Source organism: Equus caballus, chromosome 20 (genome assembly GCF_041296265.1).
Source record: "Equus caballus isolate H_3958 breed thoroughbred chromosome 20, TB-T2T, whole genome shotgun sequence".
Lineage (NCBI taxonomy): Eukaryota > Metazoa > Chordata > Mammalia > Perissodactyla > Equidae > Equus > Equus caballus.
In genome coordinates this window covers 56106820-56127473 of record NC_091703.1, presented here as the reverse complement: position 1 = coordinate 56127473, position 20654 = coordinate 56106820, and the positions used below count along the sequence as shown (strand labels likewise).

The following is a 20654-nucleotide window of genomic DNA, read 5'->3' as shown; positions in this document are numbered from 1 at the left end:
AACCTTGAGGAGGCTACCTCGTATTCTGGCCAAGATAGGATATTTGGCCATATCAATCTGGTCTTTTCATGATTAACATTTGGTGTATTTTCCTGCATAACCCGTAAGTGATTTTTTTTTTTTCCTGAATGTTATCTAGCCAGTGAGGGAAATAGCACTTGAATTGGATTCAGATCTAAAGATTCTCATCTGCTTATCTATTTTTATTCTTAAATAGGGGATGGCATTGAATTTTAGGTGATTGGAGGTATTAAAGTTTAAAAAATCCTAAAATATGTGACGGGTCACATGGAAGCGTTTGTAAGCCTAGTGGTATTTGGCAGCCTTGGCACAAATTCCAAGTCTGTGTGGGTTTGGCACTCTTCAGGGGAATCTTCAACAAGTATTTTTCTTTTAAAACTATGTTTTATATGACTTTTTCTTGGCTATTAGCACTGGACATCACAGTTGTATGCCATCTGGAGGCTTATTGCATGTGGCCTTCCCAAGAAGTCATGGTGTCTTGCTTAGAATGTGCCTGTTGGATGTTGAGGTGCCAAGGAGTAGACCTACCCCAGTAGTGTGTGCCTCAAACTACAATAGAAGCCGTTAGTATTCTAATTTTATCTGGCTATGTTTATAACTTTATGACAGAATAGGATGTTACTGAGCAAGCTATATTCAGCGTGCATTTATAGAAAGCCTTAGGATTGGATAAAACCCTAGAGGTCAAAGCCAATAGCTTCACTCACTTTAGAAAAGATTTCTTCTACAAACTTGGATTGGCTTTTAATGCTTTCACCGGAAGGGAGGTCGTTATTTCGAGAGATAACCCACTTAAGTTTGGGCAGCATTAAATAGCTAGGGAGAGTTATTTCTCATAATTAACCAAAATCTACCTCTATCTACTTTCCTCTGGAATCATATAGAATATGTGTGCTTTCTTGAGCACATAGTTATCTTGAACTGTGTAACTACAACTGTCATCTACCTCCGAGTCTTATCCAGGATGAATACCCACAACTGCCATAAGCATTGATTATATCATGTTTTCCAGATCTATTGGTTGCTCCAAACCTGTTTCATCTCCTATATATTTAACTATAAGTATACCTAATTTTGTTTTCCTACCTTCTTTGAATAATTGATTTGAACAGGGAAAACCCCTTCTGGTTGCAGTGTGCTCAGCTTTCTCTCTTCTTTCAAGTTGTACTCACTGCTTGGAAAAATTAATACTGCTGTTACCATAAATATCTTGTGAGATATTTTGATAAATCATGGCTCAAGAATAAGCAAGGTCCTTGGAAGTCATTTAGAAATCAAGTTGAACTTGAGCTATTTGAGATGAACAACAAGGATGTGAGTAGTAATACTCATACAGTGATGTAACGTTGTAAAATATTTTAAACTCTATTATCTAATAAATATGTGACAATGTCCAGTTTAATGAATCCTTCAGTTGAAATGCCCCCAAATAAATATCTGCTAATAAATAGCTGAATACACATGTTAATCAGCTTAGTCATTTCTCATTTAAAATAAAGTATCTCAAGTTTCTCCCCCATCTCTTCCTCTTGTTCCTATGAGTGAGCTAAGTTTGAAGGGAATTTAAGTACTATCCTGTCATTAATTAGGGGTTACCTGATCGGCTGGCATTCTTAGTCCTCCTTGTCTCCCCTGCGTTGTTTCTCTCCAGCCCATTCAGCCTCTGTCCTTGTGATAGTACCCTAACTGGCCTATGGATGTTGGCCCATACTCTCTACACCTTCCTGGACGTGATCCTAGATCCCTCATGCCCACCAGTGCTATATCAGCCCTACTGGGGGAAATGGGAAATGGTTGTATGCTTTCTTTCTAGTCAGGTTTGAGTGCCCTATTATCTTTGTGGCTACCTTGAGTCCCACTTGCCGGGCACCTCACTTAGACTTTGATGCCCTAGCATCTCAGCCAGCTGGATGGGAGCTTTTGAATCTTGTAACCCCTTCAGTACACGCCTTTGGATGTAGTCCCCTCTGTTCTAGGGCCCCCCTAAACCTGTCTGGAATCTCTATCACACATTACCCCCAACCATACCCCTGGTATTCAGCAGAGAGGAGGAGCCTTGGACTCTTCTCAGGGACCCAGGAAGCACATTGTCGTATGTTTTTAAGTTATTTTATTGCCCAAGAGAGACTAAAGCTTTGGGTTATAAGAATGTTTAATCTTGTATTTGAGCATTACCAAACCATGAAATCACCCCAGATGCAAATAAGCAAGTGGAAATAGGTTTGTAATGAAAGATTTAAAAAAGGAATTAAAGTTAGTTTTGCGAAATCAAGGATGCTTTAAGAAACATCATATGTTAAATATCCAGTTTTCTCTGTCTATAATGATCTTCAAGAAAGCAACTTCTACCTTTCACTGGAGTTGATTCTATATTCCATTCCTGTTAATGGATCATCCTCCACTTGGTTGTTAAGCTAGAAATCACAGTGCTTTTGTTAATGATGCCTCTTTCTGACATCATTCCGCATTTAATTAGACAATATTTTACCCCAGAAATTTATCTCAAATTTATTCCTTGACAAAAATCCTCCTTCTGCTTCATTTTAAATACTCATCACCATTGACTTGATGCATTGCACAAATTTTCTAACTAGTATTCCTACTTACGCATTTCTCAACCTTCTATTCATCTTCGTTATCAATACCTTACTAACAAAATTTAAGTAAAACAAAATGCTGATGATGACATGATTATTCATAAACTTTAGGTAGGTCTTTATTTCCTAGAGAATTAAATTTATACCCTATGAAAAGTCATTCAGGGCCTATTGTGATGAGGATCTGTACTCCATCCACACTGCAACACTACCTACAATAAAAAATGAGTATATCCTTGGCCTGTTCATTGTGTGTGTCTTTTCTCAAGCTCTTCTCTCTCTGTAGAATATCCCTTCCCTTACCATCCCCCACTTGTCAACATCCTTCAAAACCCAATTCAGAGCCAAACTATTCATCAACCTTTTCACCCTACCCCTTTTACCCCCTTCCTTGCTCCACTAGAAAATATCAAAACCATCTCACTAGTGTTTCTGAATAGCTTCGTTTATAATTCTCATAGTAGTTCCACACTCTACTTTGTATTATAGCACTTTGTATTTATTAATATCTTCTCTGCCAGGTCATTAACTTGATGTTGTGTTAGTTACTACTCTTTGTTTCCAGGCAACAGTAGCCAACTCAAGCTACCTTAAGCAAAAAGGAGACTTTACTGTGAGGACACAGGGGTGTCTCATGGAAACCTCTTAGAGGAAGTACATACACACGTCAAGAGCAAAGATTTGGAAGCCTTTCCACCTGATTCTGAATCTCAGCTTTCACTATTTACCAAATGTGTAACACCAGGCATGATCATATTAAACATTCTGTAGCTCAGTTCTCTCATTTACAAAATAAGGATGATGGTAATAGTACCTACTTCCTAGGATTATTGTATGGTTTAAAGCACTTGGCATAGTTCTCATTAAATGTTATTTCAGAAACAAAGGTGGGGAGGAAATGAAGCTGGACCTCAGGAAGGACCGAATAGCTGTTTGGAATTCAGGTGGCATTTCTGATTCAACTATGCTTTACTTTCACTCTTACTACAGACTGAATTTCTCTCTCCCCGTTGTTCGTAGAAAAAATTGCTTGTCCATAGCTCAGATGCTATACATCTCACCTCTGAGAAAGATGGATTCTGTCTTTGTCTCTGCTCTAAATCCTGGGGAGGAGATTGTGATTGACTCAATTTAGGTCCAATCAGCTGCAGCCAGGATTAATAGAGTCACTGAGCAAACAAACGGCTTCTAGAAACCCATCTCTATGACAAGGCATTTCTCAGAGAAGAAGATTTCGGGAGCAAACAAAATAGGTAGTGATCCACTGAAATTTTTCATTTACTTTGGTATGCTTAATCTGTCGTTCTGTCTCCAACTGAATTGTGTCAAGTTCAGTTATTACCACGGATAGACAAACTTGCTTCAAGGTCTTGTTTATTATTGTTCTATGCACAATTGTTCAATTATTCTTTGAAACGTATTTGAATAGTAACTTGTTATGTTCTGAGTACTGGGCCATATATTGAGAGTATAGTGGAGTGAGATACAGTGAAGTTCCTGACTTCGTGAAGCTAATATATATTGCTTTCTGCTTGGACTTTTTTTGTTTTTGAGCGAGATTAGCCCTGAGCTAACATCCGCCACCAATCCTCTTCTTTTTGCTGAGGAAGACTGGCCCTGAGCTAACATCCGTGCCCATCTCCCTCTACTTTATATGTGGGATGCCTACCACAGCATGGCTTGCCAAGTGGTGGATAGGTCCGCACCCAGGATCTGAATTGGTGAACACAGAGCCACTGAAGTAGAGAACGTGTGAACTTAACCATTATGCCACTGGGCCTGCCCTAAGGACTTTTTTTTGTTGTTTTTTTTTTTAATTTGGTCTTCCCATTCTCACAGGCCCTCTCTGGTTTGTGAGTATTGATAACTCTCAATTCTTTGTCAGCACCACTGTGTTTTCAATTCTTTTTTCTTTTAACTTTGTTTTTTTACTTATTAACATTTAGTTATATTTTCACAATATTAGGCAGTCCCTCCTCTAACATCCATTTTGAAACTAGAAATTACTTACCTCCTACCAGTGCAATTCCAGAAACATGAAGGCCTAAGTTCTAGATCCATCTCCACAACTGAAGACCTCTGTGACTTAGTTCCCTGTAAACCCAAAATCAATCAATCAATCATATAAGGGATTTTGGCTAATTTGGGGGATAATTTAAATTATCTGGCTGTAAACATCCATGATTTACAGATTCTTAGGAAAAATACATGGTGACTTCTGCCTTTATAGATACAATATTTTTATTGTTTACACAGTGTTATTTATTGATCTGTCCACTTTTCTCTCTCCTCCTCGTCCTCACTGCCATCATTTTCGTCCATTTCTCTGTGTGCACACATTGAAGAGCATTGTGAATGCAGGGTAAGCCTGGGTCTAAGGAGCAAGTGTCAGGGAGCTGGAAATGAGTCGATCAACTCCTTCCACGACTCTTAGCAGATGGACTCAATTACTACGTTTTTGAGAAGACGCATCATTTATTTTCCTCAAAAGCTTCAAAGTCCTTGTTCCTTTGACATATTTCCATACCTCTGTCTGTCCTCTCCTTTCACCCTACCTCAGAGGATTTTTCACCACTAATTTCCCAGCTCAACTCCATTTTGCTGCCCTGATCTCAAACTCATCCACCTCTCTAAGATTTTGTTCTCTGTCAATTTTCTCCTCCATATGCAGCATCATCTTGACTTCTATTCAGTTAGCTCTGTCCTTCATGGCTTCCAACTTACATATCTCACATAACTCCCATATCCCTCTATTCATATATGCCCCCGTCTCAAAGTCTGCCCCAACTCTCTTCTTCATTTTGTCTCACACACACACACGTCCTCTGTCTGCCTCTAAATCCTTGTCATCTACTTCTTAAAACCAATGTTTATTGAGTGTTATGTGCCAACCTATGTGACAGATGCTTTCCATGGAAGATGTCATTGTCTCCTCAACAAGCCTATGAATCAGAACTTTTATCTTCATTTTGGAAGTGGGGGAGCAGAGAGGTAAATCAACATTACCAAGATCACACAGTTGACTAGTGGAAGAGCAAATTCAGACAGAAGTCTGTCTCCTAAACTGATCTTTTAAGCATTAGGCTGTATGCTCTCCATTTGTTTTTAAATCTATTGCCAGCTCTCCCCATCCTGCCTCTGCTGAAACAATCCACTTCAAAATTTGTCAGTGGCATAAGTTCAGTAGGTTTTCTCGGCTCTCGTTTTCCTTGACTATGTGAAGCATTCATCACTGTGATATTAGTATTTAGAGAAACGTTCTCCCCTCTGGCTTGTGACACTGAACTTCCTCCTGAATTCTTTTCTCTTTCACTAACTTGTCTTCCTTCTCTTTCCTCCAAAAAGTGTGTTCACCAAAACCCAGGATTTGAATCTCTGCTATTCTTATTCTAGACAAGTTCCTGCAGAGAACTCAGAAATGGAATAAATCAAGATAAAATTACTCTTTTCCCCTATTTTTAATCGCTCTAATGATAACTGACTGCCTAAAGTGAAAAGAATAGCAATGTATTGTGAGTTTATGTATGTAAAAGTAAAAGGCAGGGAAACAATATCAGGATAAACAGTAAAGGATGGGTGGAAAGAATTGAGAACATACTGTTGCAAGGTCTTTCCCGCCTGTGGCATGGAGATTTGAAGGCAGAGTATGATTAATTAAAGGCGTATATTGTAAACCACAGAGTAACTATTAAATAATTTAAAGGAAAGGGGGAAATATTTAGTCAATAGAAGAGGTAAAATGGAATCATAAAAAAATACTCAATTAACAAAAGAAAAGGTAGAAAAAGAGAAAAACAAAACAAAGAACAGATGAAACAAATAGAAAATTTATAGCAAAATGGCAGATTTTAATCCAACTATATTAGTTGATATATTAGTTCTAATTGGCTACCCTGATATAAACGGACACCCCAAAATGAATAGGTGTTCAAGCACAAGGATGTTTGTTCCTCGCTCATTAGATAGTTCACTGCACATGTTCCTGTCAGTAGGCATTGATCCTCCAGGTGGTGATCAGGGACCCAGACATCTCTCATTTTGTGGCTCACCATTCTCTAAGGCAGCTTTGTCATCTGCATTTGACTAGTAAAGAGGAAGAAGACACAGTTTCTGAAAAGACCTCTAGAAACCTACATCACTTTGCTTACATGCCATTGGCTAACTATAGTCACTTAGCCACACCCGACCACAAGGGCAGCTGGGTAATGTCATCTAGCTGCGTCTCAAAAGAAGAGACCTAGCACTACCTGCCACAGAGGAGGAGTTCAATAAAAAGCTTAGAGGTTTTCAAGGTTCATCATCCATAAAGTCATCTTGGGGTTTGAAACGATGCATATACTTGGGCTTTACAATAAAAAATTCAGATTTTGGGATAGAGCAGAGAAATCTGCATTTTTAACTAGGACTTTAGGTAGTTCTGGTACTCGGATGGGGTCATTCTGAGAAACACTGCAAAGGGCAGGAGGGAGCCATTGTGGTGACGGGAATGTGGATATGCTGACACCTGAGATGTTGCCTAGAAGAACCGGAGTCTGTTGCCGCTCAAGTGTGTTCTGGGGACCAGCAGCTTTAGCACAATTTGGCAGTTGTTAGAAATGCAGAAGTCCGAGAGGTCTCATCTGTAGAATTTGAATTGGGTCCAAGAAAGGGGAAAATCGAGCATAAGGTAGGCCAGTTTACTTTTGGGGGAGTTGTCCTGGCAGAAGAAAGGAATGATTGTGAAAGAAGAATATACATTTATTAATAAGGTTCATTTGCCCTAACTACGTGAGTGGTATGTGTTGATTATAGAGGATCAAAAAAGTCTTAGAAACACAAATGAATCATACCAAACATACTTAGTATCTTGCTCTCTTATCTTCTGTTTTCTTATAATCATTTTCCCATACCGTTAAATGTTCTTTGAAAATATTTAATTGTTTCATAGTAGTCTATCTTACATACTTTGTTAACATTTCCCTATTGTTGGACATTTAACTTATGGACTTTTTTCCACCGTTACAAATAATGCTACAAAGAATATCCATCCTTGAACATAAATCTTTATTAACATTTCTGACTATTTTCTTGGACTAGCTTCCTACAAATACAATCACTGGGACAGCAAGTCTCTTGAAAATGTTGTTAGGTTGTGTAGAAACTTTTCAGAAAGTTGAAGAAAGTCTCATAAGAAAACGAAGCCTTTTGATCCGTCAATGCTCTCTCCCTAATTCACATGCTGCCCCCTGGAGTTGTTGGATGGATAAATGAAACAGTGCACGTGAAGTCTTCAGTAAGGCACCTGGCATGCAGTCGGTGCTCATTAAATGCTAACTGTTCATATTGGGCAGTGGTGCTTAGTGGTGAGACGTGGGTTTCTGCCTCATAGTAACTGTATGAAGCAGGAAATATCACTTGCCTTCCCTGAGCCTCAGTTTCCTCATCAGTAAAATGGGCATGTCTTACTACCCACTTCACCTTGATTTGTGGGGCTTTATCATAGGTGAAGCATATGGCACAATACCTGCGACAAACTAAGCGCTCAATATGGACCAGCCCGCTGGCCTGGTGGTGAAGTTTGCATGCTCCACTTTGGCGGCCTGCTGTCTGTGGGTTCAGATTCCAGGTGCGGACCTATGCACTGCTCATTGAGCGGTGCTGTTGTGGCGTCCCACAGAGAGGAAAAAAATAGAGGAAGATTGCCACAGATGTTAGCTCAGCAACAATCTTCCTCAAGCAAAAGAGGAAGATTGGCAACAGATGTTGGCTCAGGGCCAAACTTCCTCACCCAAAAAAAAACCCAAAACAAAAAACGCACTCAATAAATGCTTGCTATTAGTATTTATTATTTTCTCAATCCTACTGACATCGAGAATTTCCTTGTTATCTGTTTTTCTATTTCCTTACCCCCTTCTATGTACACACTCCCATCTCTATCACAATTTGAAATATAGTAAATAAGGCTAAGAATATAATCTGTCTCACTGAATGTGGTAAGGTAAGGAGTGAAGCATGTAGGAAAACCTTTCAAAGGTGAGCGATGTTATATGAAAGCATTAGTAATCAATCACCATTAGCTTAATCCTCCCCCAACAGCAGTATATATGCCTATCATCATTTACCTGCCAATTTTGGTATATACTTAACTTTATTAGAACACTGGGCTTTACTCATGTATGCTAACTACCCATCATCTTTGCTTTACATAGAATATTATGTTCACAATACACATGAATGGCAAATAGGGTTCTTTCTCAGATGGTACCATAACTCCGTATATTGTAACTATTTAGAGTACTGGTTGAGAAGCACCTCAAGGCAAGATCTGGGCTTATTGGAAAGAGCACTGTGATCCATTAGTGATGCCTGGCCTGGACACTGGAATAGAGGTAGCACCTCATGTGTGGGTAATTGTAGCCCTCTGTTGGAGGGCATATTGTCTAAGAGGAACAGTTCAGGAGATAAATTTTAGAAAAATGAGCATATTTTTAATATTTTATCCTACATGCACTTTGCCTTTTTCCCCCTGAGTAACTTAAATCCAAAAATGAGTAATTTCCACTATGAAAAATTTTGTTATTTTAAATTAAATCTAACATTATTACAGATTTTTAAAGAAAAATTTGATCTTAGATGGTAAAGTAGATTTCATTTCAAAAAATGTTACCAAAATTTTAAGTTTCTTGAGACTTTAGTATCTTCAATACCTAATATTTCAGATTTCATTAAATATTTTGAAATCATGAATATACAGAAGATAATAAATTTGCAAAATGATTTCTTTGACTTCTTTTATTGTAGTTCCCAGTTTTGTTTGGGGAGTAAGTTCTTACAGCACCAAGAAAAAGTCAAGATGTACTTTTCTTTGAGTTAGCATATCAGCACGGTCTGGGGAACTACGCAGCACACAAGATTAATACTCCTGAGAGCTCACCTAAGACTGTAGTACAGAGTGATATGCTCATGGTATACCTGCAGCCAATTTACCGTTTTCCAGAAAAAGTGGCCACTAATATTTTATCCATTTTCCTTGTCCCTTAAGTCCTAATGCACATCTGGAGAGCCCAAGCAGATAAAGCATGCGTAATTGAATTCACCAGGTTTATCATATCTGAGTCACTGGGTTAATAGTTTTAATCATGAGCTTTGAGGAAAGTGAGAGCCAAGGACACCTCAATCCTTTAATTCTGGGTTTGTTTTACTTTAGGGAGAATTAGCGTTCTGGGCTCTAAAGAGAAGTGTTTCTCATTTGATAATAGTAGGCTACTTCTCAGTAACAGACAGAACATATAGTAATTTTAACTTCTAATGCTTAGCTCTGTGGGCTACAGGGTTTTACATGTTCCAAGTCCCTGGCACATAGAACACGCTTAATGAACATGCTTAATAAACACGCTCAAGTCAAAGGAAGAGTAATAAAAAATATACTGAATATATTGGAGCACAGTTTATGTGTCCTACATCATTAGTAAGTTTCCTTTTTTTAAAAGTAAGAAAAATAGTTATTTGGATTATATAAAGTGATTTATTTAGCTGTTTGCCGTTATCTTGGGCTCGAACACGGTGAGGTTGTAAATGCTTGGCTTGAACCTGGTGGATCTTGGTGCTACATTGCCACCTTCTGGTTACTCATCTAAAGTTGCACTTTCCTTCAAAATAAAAAACAAATGCTTTGTTTTTGCAGTATATAGCGCAAAGAATCACTTGTGCTTACACACACACGCCACACACACACACACACACACCCCCATGCATTCCCCCCACCCCGGGAATCTGAAAGTCTGAAAGTAGTGCTTGATATTTTGAGAGTTGAGAAAGGGAACGACATCTTTCCAAGAATAATCTTTTAATGCAGATATCTCTTGTATGATAAAATCAACCAAGTGGCCCATCTGTTATTTTTAAATATATGATGATGTTATAGTAAACGTAATGGCATTTACTATAATATGATGATTTCAATAATAAAGTACAAATATGTTCCCTCTATTTGCCATAAAGACAGGATCAAGAGAAGAAATAATGTTTTTCTTCCTACTCTGTTAGGAACTTGTTTCCATCATATTACGCACTGTTTCTAATGGCATAGGAAAGCAGATGTAAATTAAAACTGCATAGTAAAATCAAATATTCTTAAATGACTATGACTAGGAACTTCCAAAGCAGATTGTTTGTAAATAAAAGCGTGTAACTTTGTATGTGGGTAACATTATCCATTGACAAGGTTTCTGGGGAATAGGACTGCACATTTAATAGAGGACAGACTTTGGGGGATATTGAATGAATAGAAATATTTTTAAAGTACTGTTTGGTTTTTTTTGAAGAGAGGCTTTAAAAGGAACTAATATCTTAATATTCTCTTTCATAGGTGATGTATACTTTAATAAACCCTCTTTAAATTTGCTTATTTAAACTTTAGATCCACATATTGCTCTTAGAATTGATTCAATTAATTTGTGAAGAGCTTACTGAAAGAGAATTCATGTCTAGAGCTAATCTAATAGCAGGAAAGAGGGAAAGCCTTTTCCAGGGAGCCTTTCTCCCAGACCATGTCTGCCTTTACCAGACTAGGTGTGCAGACGAGCTGTGCAGTCCTGGAAGGATCAGTTAGATGCGAAATAATGATGTTAATCAAGACATTCAGAGTCTTGCATTTATTATGCTCCTTCTCATTTATTTACTATCATTCTACGACAGGCGAAAGTTTGCAGAAACCTTTCTTTTTCTGCTTATATATGTATTAGCATTCATTGTGGGGACATTGGAAAACAAAGACAGACAGAATTAAAATAAAAGAAATATCTACAATCAGACCACCCAGCATTCACTGCTATTAGCATCCTGGTATATCATACAAATCCTATTATTTTTTAGAAATCTGGATCACCATTCGGTTATAACATCCCCTAACCTGTTTCTTTCCCTTAACTATGCATTTACATAGCATTTATCATTCTATTCTATAGCTACACCATAATTAATTTCAATTATTCCCCATTATAGACATTTGGAATATTTTCAAATTTTTATTCTTTTTTTTTTTTTTTTGAGGAAGATTAGCCCTGAGCTAACTTCTGCCAGTCCTCCACTTTTTGCTGAGGAAGCCTGGCCCTGAGCTAACATCGTGCCCATCTTCCTCTACTTTATACGTGGGACACCTACCACAGCATGGCGTGCCAAGAAGTGCCATGTCCGCCCAGGATCCGAACCGGAGAACCCCAGACCGCTGAGAAGCAGAATGTGCGAACTGAGCCACTGGGCCGGCCCCCAAATTTTTATTCTTGTAAAACATACTGTGATGAATCCATATTAGGGGTGTTGTGATGGGGGGGTGTGTTTCATGTGCACACATACATTCACCCATATATATTTGTTTTTATTTCTTATCTAATTATTTACTTAGGATTTGTGAAATATTCCTAGGAAGGACTTTTTTGATAGGAATTGCTGGGATGATGGATGTTAGCAATTAAGACTGATTACTAATTAATTGCTAACCAGAAAAAAGAATTCCAATTTATTTTCCTACCAGTTTAAATTTCCCTGTTTACCTTCAGTTCCAAAAACACTGCCTTTTCTGTCATTGATATTTATTGAAGTCTAATGCACATACATAAAACTTCCCACATCATAAACTCAAACTGATGAGAATTATCACAGAGTGATATTATCAGTGTAACCAACCCAGTTCAAGAAATGGAATGTTGCCAGCATCTTGGAAGCTCTCCTTGTGTCAATTTTCATTTACGTTTCAAAGGTTAACATTATCCTAACTTCTAACAGTTTTGATTGTTGCCTGGTTTAAGACTTATCTAAATGGAATCATATTTGTCCTCTTTTGAGCCTGACTTCTTTCATACAACCTTTTGTTTGTGAGATTTGTCCATATTGTTGAAGTCGTAGGTCTTTTTCGTATTCCCTTGCTCTATACTATTTCATCGCCAACAGCCTTTGTCAGTCTGAAAGCATAAAATATCACAGTGTTGTAGTGTTCACTCAACATCTTCAGCTTCGTGTGAGGTTGAACCTGTTTTCCTACCTTCACTTGTTATTATTAGAACAAGTTTGTTCTCTTTGGACGTTGGTTACTTACTGTTCCTATTGTAAATAAACCGTTCCCTTCTGCCCATGCAATGGGTCACATCGGCCCTTGGTTACAAAAGAGAAGAGTGACTTTTGTTTTTTTCACTCTCTCCCAAAAGGGCAGTTAAGATTGTGTTCTTTTGACAAGACAACATGTTTCCTTTCTGTAGTTCTCTAGTTGCAGGGTCTTGACCCTCAATGGTGGGAAAAGGAACATGATACGTGGATTCCAGACCTCAAGAGCGAATCAGCCCACATAGCGGGTTAAAGCCACCTTCTACCTATCGTCCTGGTACCTCTGACTTTTGCTACCTCATACTTTTTTTGGGTCTTTCAAAAATTGGTTTCCTTGAAAAGTTGACCAGCCACGGTTAACTCTTTGCTGCCTAGGGTACAAACTTTCTCTAAAATTAAAGCTGACTCACAACCAAGATTGATAAAGGGTGAGAAGGATGAGAATCTCTGTTTCAGGGGTTCCCACACCTAGTTACACAAGAGAATCACCAGGGGGAGCTTTAAAGAAATACCAACGCTTGACCCCATTCCAAGACAGATTCTGATTTAATTGGTTTGGGGAGAAGCTTGGGTTTTACTTTTAAAAGGTCCCCAGGTGATTATAATGGGTAGCCAGGATTGAAAACCACTGAAAATTCTTTCTCTGTGGGCGGTGGATTCAATTCTTCTGAATTGATAAGTTTTAGCCTATAAATGAAGAATGCCTCTGCCTATTTGATGTCACGGCAGACTCCCAGAGACGAGTCAATGTCTTAATGTTTGTCTTTCCCAACTCCTGGACAATACCACATTTCACTCCTAGATCGTAATTCTTTATACTCATTATTTTGATTCATAGCAAATGTAGGTTGTCCTAAATGGACTAGTACTGTAACTGGTGAGTTGTTCACACCTAAATAGAATTGAGCTGGTCAGATCACTATTTGAGTGAGGTTGTGGTAATGGAAGAAGAGCTATTGAGACCTTCCCATTTGGAGGAGTATGATGAGGAGAAATGGAGGTGCAGAAGCAAACATTATATTTATAAATCTGCTTTAGGTCCCAAAGACGTCCAGGGCCTTTGAACTATGATTTTGCCCTTGTGAGCCTTGGTAAACGTCCTCTTAAGTCTAGAGGAGTGGTTCAAAAAGTGCAGTCCCCTTAGCATGTCAAAGGGACACTGAAGCCAACTGAAAGAGTTCCCAATGGCCAAATCTCAAACAACTTCAGTAACAAAATATATAAAGTAAATATTGGATTGTAAAACAAAGTGGAAAATAAGTACCATGACTCTGTATTAATAAAAAATGTTTGAATAAATAAATATGGGATAATGGACAAATTTCCCACATGGGAGAATTCCAAATAACTTATGTGGATATTCTCCGCCCCTTAGGTGTGAGGTGCACATGGTGACTTTCCCCGAAGGGTACAGTATGGGAAGTGGGGGATGGGGTGAAGGTGAGGGCTTTATGGTACAGAAACCTGGCGGGGCCGACTCCGTGGCTGAGTGGTTAAGTTTTCGTGCTCCGCTGTGGCGGCCCAGGGTTCGAATCCTGGGCGCCGACATGGCACCGCTCGTCAGGCCACATTGAGGCGGCGTCCCACATCCCACAACTGGAAGGACCTGCAACTAAGATAGACAACTGTGTACGGTGCGGGGGGGGGGGGGGGGGGGCGCGTTGGGGAGAAAAAGCAGGAAAAAAAAAAAAAGATTGGCAAGAGTTGTTAGCCCAGGTGCCAATCCTTAAAAAAAAAAAAAGAAACCTGGCAAGCGCTACCTCAGCCAGGTGATCAACATTAATATCGTCAATCATAAATCATGTTGCTGATAGGTTCCCTTGATATGATGTATTGAGCAAGGCACTTTACCTCTGTCGTCTTCCTCACAGAATTTCAGAACTCCAGTCTAACCATGAGAAGAACATCAAACAAATTCAAATTGAAAGACATTGTACAAAATACATGACAACTACTACTCAAAATTGTCAAAGTCAACATAAACAAAGAAAGTCTAAGGAACTGTCCCACAGCCCAGAGAAACGTGAGGAGACATGAGTACCAAATGGAATGTGGTGTCCTGAGTAGGGTCCTGGGGCATAAAAAGACATCAGGCTCAAAAGTAAGGAAATCTGAATCACATATGGACTTTAGTTAATAATAACATCTCGATATTTGTTCATTAGTTGTGACAAATATCCATAATAACGTAAGATAATGGAACAATAGGGGAAACTAGGTGCATAATATATGGGAATGCTCTGTACTTTCTTCACACATTTTCTGAAAATCTAAAACTATTCTAAAATAAAAAGTTTATCAAAGGAAAAAGAAAGTATGATTTCCCAGACCAGCGAGATCTTGTTAAAAATTCAGATTCTCGGGCCCCAGCCCAGCCCTTCTATATCAGAAGCTCTGGGGATGTGACAGCAATCTGGGATTCTGATTCCACAAATGAGAACGGCTGATCTAGCAGGTTGGCCAAGAACTCCGCCTTCAGGTGCTTCTCAGTTTAGATGAAGCTGTGTTACTTTTTCTTCAATGCCCAGGAGTGAAGAATCACGTTAGGCTTCTTGGTAGTTTCTGATTACCCAGCTGTCACCTTTCACAGAGCAATGATATGTCGATACATCCGATCTCCGGGGCCCTTTGCAGACTCTGTTGTGCTCATGTCTTCCACAACATCTGCAGCACACCCAGATCCCCTCTTCTTCTGATAAATTCAAACATATAACGTGTACCACCTTGCATGTTTCCAGAGGCCACAAATCATAGCAGAGTGTGAATTCTCTGGAGACAGAAGTGGCCTTGGGCAAACTGTGTGATCCCTCTGTACTTGAGTTTCTTCCTCTGTGATTTGGAGAAGATAGGAGAGTATTTACCTCATGGGTTTTTGTGAGGATTGGGAGTTAACGCTCATAAGGTAAGAATCATATCCAGCACTTAGTGAGGACCGAATAAATGTGAGCTGGTGCTATTGTCAGTGGCAGATGTCTTGCCTCTTAAATATCTCTTCTCTTCTCCCAAAGCAGCAGGGTCATGTGTGCAAAATAATGGCTCAGTAAAGATTGGGTGGATTGAATGGGTGAATTGAGCAAAAAGTCTTATTTTAAACACAGTGACCCCACCACCCCCTCGAGTCTTCTAAGGCACCTTGATTTTGAGTTGGGGGGTTGGAAATATTTCATGTTGTTTATATAATGCCTTTTGGAGAGAGCAAGGGAAGCGGTTGGAGAGTTTATCTGACCTGGGAGTGAGTTAAACTTACTTCAAGCTTCATTATCAATGAATAGCACCATTTTAATTTTCATCTCAAATTATTCTCGTTCCTGAGATCCTTAGCAGAGTTCCTGTTAGCCAAAAAGACAAGATTAGTCAGAAAAGAACACCCCAGGGGCTGTTCTGGCAGCAACAGGTGAATATGTTCGGTTAACAGGTTCAAATTTTGTTTCTTTGCTCTGTGGAACAGGTTAAATAGAAATGCAGCAACTTACCTGCCATAAATGCACAGGCCTTGGGTGTTTTGGTTTGTTTTTCAGATGGGGATTAATGTGGTGGACTCTGCAGTAGCGGGATTAGGTGGCTGCCCTTATGCAAAAGGTGCTTCTGGGAACGTAGCCACTGAGGATTTGATATACATGCTTCATGGCCTAGGGCTCCATACAGTAAGTTAATTTAACATACTTTAATATTCATGAATTCCTTGCAGATACAAATTGGAATGCATCTCAGATTTGGGAAGCAATTTTGAGGTCAGACTTTTACTACGTTTTTGCTATTTGCTAAAATGCGCACTGGGAAAACACATTAAAAATTCTTCAGGGGGCTTTAGAAAGTAACTTATTGCTATCGCTCAATCGCCAATAAGGCTACCATTTCACATTTTTATAGTGCTTCATGGCCTCCAAAGTACTTCTTCACGTATTATCTGATTTGATTTCACACTCTGTGAGTTGGAGCCCCTGCATTTGCTGTTATGATTGTTGTTTCTGCCTCTTTTCTTTTTTTTTTTTTGGTATGGATGTTTTCCTCGGAGGAAACTGAGATCTTGATTTTCTCACAGTGACAACTAATGCTTCTGGGAAAGAGCCCGGGACACTTTTAAAATGGTCAGTGGGAGAGCAGAGCTTAATGACATTTAGCATGTGAGACACTGGAGAGCAAGAGTAGCCTCTGTACAGGTAGTCTGTGAAAAGTCACATGCTCTGTAATAACACCCACCAAAATCAGCACCTTTTTTGCCACGTATTTGTTAACATGACCTATTAATCTGTAAGACAGATTTTTTTTTTAGGGAAAAAATATAAAAGGGGAGAAAACTGTTCACCGGTGATTAGAAGTTCAAAACCTTTTCTGAGATGTAAAAGCATCATCTGGATTACAATATGGAATTTTCCTTCTCTATCTCTTCCATCTCTCCTCTTTCCTCAATCTACTTATGTTGGTGCTCCTGCAACACCAAACTGGCCTGTCCTCCCCATTTCTGCACCATTCCGTCTCTCACCACCCCTCATTCAAGCTTTCACCGCCACTTGGAATGGCCTTTGACCCCATACTGGATTTTACCTTGTGAACGAGACACCACCATCCTCAAAAACTCTTTCTTCTAGCATCTCCTTGTCTATCCCCCAGGCCATACTGTTAGGTTCCTCTCCTAACAGTGTGCCTCTACCTGTGAACCTGCTCTGAATTCTATGATGATCTTATTTCTGTGTGTAGCTCCCTCTGCAGGCAGGAGCAATTATTACAGCTTATTCATACTCCATGCCTGCTTGTTGCATAGAGATGCTCAACCATGTTCACTATATTGACTAACTATAGGAGATGACTTTCTGTTTAGGGGTGCATATTGCCTACTTGATCATAAGCATCCTGCAGACAGAAACCATATTCTACATGAGGTTCTTGAAATTCCAGAACATATTATAGTACATGGGACATACTTAAGCACCTGGTGAGTGATTCAAGAATAAATACAATGTTGCTTCATAATGATATCTGTTAATTAAATAAAATATTAGAGAAAGGCCAAAATAAAATTCTTCTTTGATATGATATCAACAAATCCCACTGTATGATTGCTATAAGTGAAATTCTTGGAAAGCTAAGAACATTGGTGACTAAAATCTTCCTATGATCCCTTGCTACGTGTAAATCAGAAGCGAAAGACACATATAGCTAATTATTTACAAAATTTAAATATCACTGGATTAAGGATGTTAAATTTACACAACTAAAGGATGTGCCTAACAGATACTTCACCTAAAGTCATCACTGTGACAAAACCAAATTTCTCAAAGCAAAGCAAATGTTAGTACCCTAAGAACAACTTTATAATCAAAAGAAATAATAAAATCATTTATGTGTCATTTTACAAAATATTTTTCTTGAATATTCTTAAGTGAAGAGAAGTAAACTACAAAGAAACCAGTGCTCTGAAAGTGTCTAGAGAGGAGTAATTGGCTATGTTAAAACGATGACCTCTTTATGATCATTGTTATAAAAAGCCCCTATGAGTATTTATACTGTACTTGTGTATTTTAAGAAAATGACAGACTTAAATAAATATTAAAAACTACTCCTTGATAGCAAGAAGGCCTGAGTCTGTTCAATTTTAAGTGCACGTTGTTTCTAGTCCATGTTGAGGGAGGACATAGGAGCTTATGAAATGCTACATGAGGACAGCTCTCTGGTTAATCCACCTCATGCTCTCCTCACCCGGTGACAGCAAAGGTGAGTGGTGGAGACCTCGATGGTGACCTTTCATTACACCAAGCCCAAGAGATGAGGAGCATGCCCTGAAGTTGGCCTTCATACCTGACTGCCTATCTGTCATCCATGGATTTACCTAAGCCTTTGTTGATCCTATTTATGCTTTCAGACAGAACAACTTCTCAGGCAAACAAGTTCCAGATGTGTACTAAATACTACTTCATTTTATTTGACCTACAACTACTTCCTTCAGTATCATACCAGTAATAGTCCTTCTGAATGTGGTAATAAAAATTATGCATTCACCTTTCATATTTCTTGTAGCTTTGTCAAGTTTGTTTCTTTATAAAGATTTTCTTTTCTAAATCTTTATCTAAACCATTAATCTCCTCCAAACAATTACCATTTGAATTATCCTTCACTGGTGTTTCATAGACTGTTTCTAGTTCTATTATTTTCCTTCCTAGAGTTTAGGTACCAGGCTGAATTACACTGAGTTACTCAGGTGTGGCCAGCCTATGGTTTTATACACGGGTTAGGTTCAAGATATCTTTTAGTAAAGCAGAAAAATCTAAAATGCTGACTACATGATTCATGGAGACAAACGTTGCCCCCAAATCAATCATGAGCATTTTCTTTAATAATTTTAAGTGGTTGAGTAACTGCTAATAAAATTAAAAGGGGCCCGTCTGTTCTCTTCTTCCCTAATCCCCCTTCCCACCTGGTATCCCCCTTTCCCTTCCCAGGGTGTGAATCTTTACAAAGTGATGGAAGCTGGTGACTTTATCTGCAAAGCCGTGAATAAAAGCACGAACTCCAAAGTAGCACAAGCCTCCTTCAAGGGTCGACTTGAAAGAATCTGTGCCTGAGGCTGAGAAGATCCATTGCAGCTCCAGATCTTCATCTGAGAATCATTACTGTCAACTTATTCTGAAATGTGAAGTAATAGACACGAGTGGGAGCAAAAAGATTAGAAAGAGTATAACTGGATAGATTACAAAGCCAACGGAAAGCAATACTAGTTATCAGGTAAACTGCAAGCTGAGGCTAAATAATAAAATTTGTCGACATGCTTTTGAACTTGGAGAAAAGTCTACTCTTTTGCTCTCATAAAAATAACTTTTTAATTTAGTAGACATGAAAACTGACTTTAGATTTCCCTAAGTATCAAATACCGTGTTAATACTTAATCAAGCTGGCTTAGCACAGTGTATATATTGTCAGTAGTTTATGAGCTCCTGCATAGTGTGCAAAGTGTGTGGCCTCGATATTATGTGTTATGCCTCTGGATCTCAACTTTCCATTTGCCAAGTCAGTGAAATTATGGACCAAGCGCCAAATCACCATCTGACCCTACGTAATTTTTTGCAACATAACTTTTATATTTCAAGTGTGGCTAACATCTGTTAACTATTTCAATGACTTTATCTTGTTCCAAGAGGCTGTGGTCAATGGCAAGATGCCATATCCTGGAAACATATTACAACCTCCCAACCTCCAATGTTTGTTACATGCATCCAGTTTACCATCCTTTCCCTTTCATCAGTTATAGTAAAAACCAGCATGGTGTTACTCAACTATTGAGAAATATAAGGTACAACTTCATCCTGATGTCTAAGTTGCAGTGATGAGAATAGATGTATACATATACCATAATCCATGTTTGTCATTTCCAGATCACTTCCAAATTGTCCTAGGAAATGTCACTGTGAGTCTGGGAATATTAAGGCAGTTTTTAATTCATGAAATAAACTCTATTCCATTGATTCAGTGTCCTTTGATTAAATCACGTCTTTTTTTTTTGGCTGGCTTTTTTATGCTTATTTTTGATGTTCAAGCGGCTGAAATTTTATGTTATGTGCTAGAAAGCATTGCCAGAAATAGCAAAAATTAATATATCAAAGTTGAGAAGAGGAGCAAGGAATCTATGTTAAGAAAAACACTTCTGTAACCTATGCAAATCATACGGGGACAGTATTATTACATGCAGTTCTGAAACGTCAGTTCTATTATTTATGCAGACTTCTCCAATAATACTGGGTGATCTTATCTTTGAATAAATTTGAATATAACTTGGAATGTGAAAGTGAACATTGTGGGATTTCTATTAAATATTCATCAAAACCATTGAGATAAAAAGAAATTCAATAACATAAGAGAAGTACTGATTACAACTAAGTTAACTTTAAAAATATACAGTAATAGGAAAAGAATCACAAGGGAAATATATTGGTAATTGACAAAACCAAGTTTTATTTCCGTGGA

The 20654-nt window shown here is 38.5% G+C and overlaps 1 protein-coding gene across 2 annotated transcripts in view; it reads left to right on the top strand.

The window, feature by feature from the left end:
- The window catches only part of HMGCLL1 (3-hydroxy-3-methylglutaryl-CoA lyase like 1), a 144716-nt gene extending 124561 nt beyond the window's left edge, over positions 1-20155 (top strand). Inside the window, exons 8-9 of one of the 2 annotated variants that reach the window (XM_001499426.6) lie at positions 16217-16342; positions 19136-20155. In XM_001499426.6, coding sequence (XP_001499476.4) covers positions 16217-16342; positions 19136-19258 — 249 coding nt within the window. In that variant the 3' untranslated portion in view covers positions 19259-20155. The remainder of the gene's footprint in view (positions 1-16216; positions 16343-19135) is intronic. The other variant, XM_070245710.1, reaches the window with a different exon arrangement.
- Positions 20156-20654: the final 499 nt, after the last annotated feature.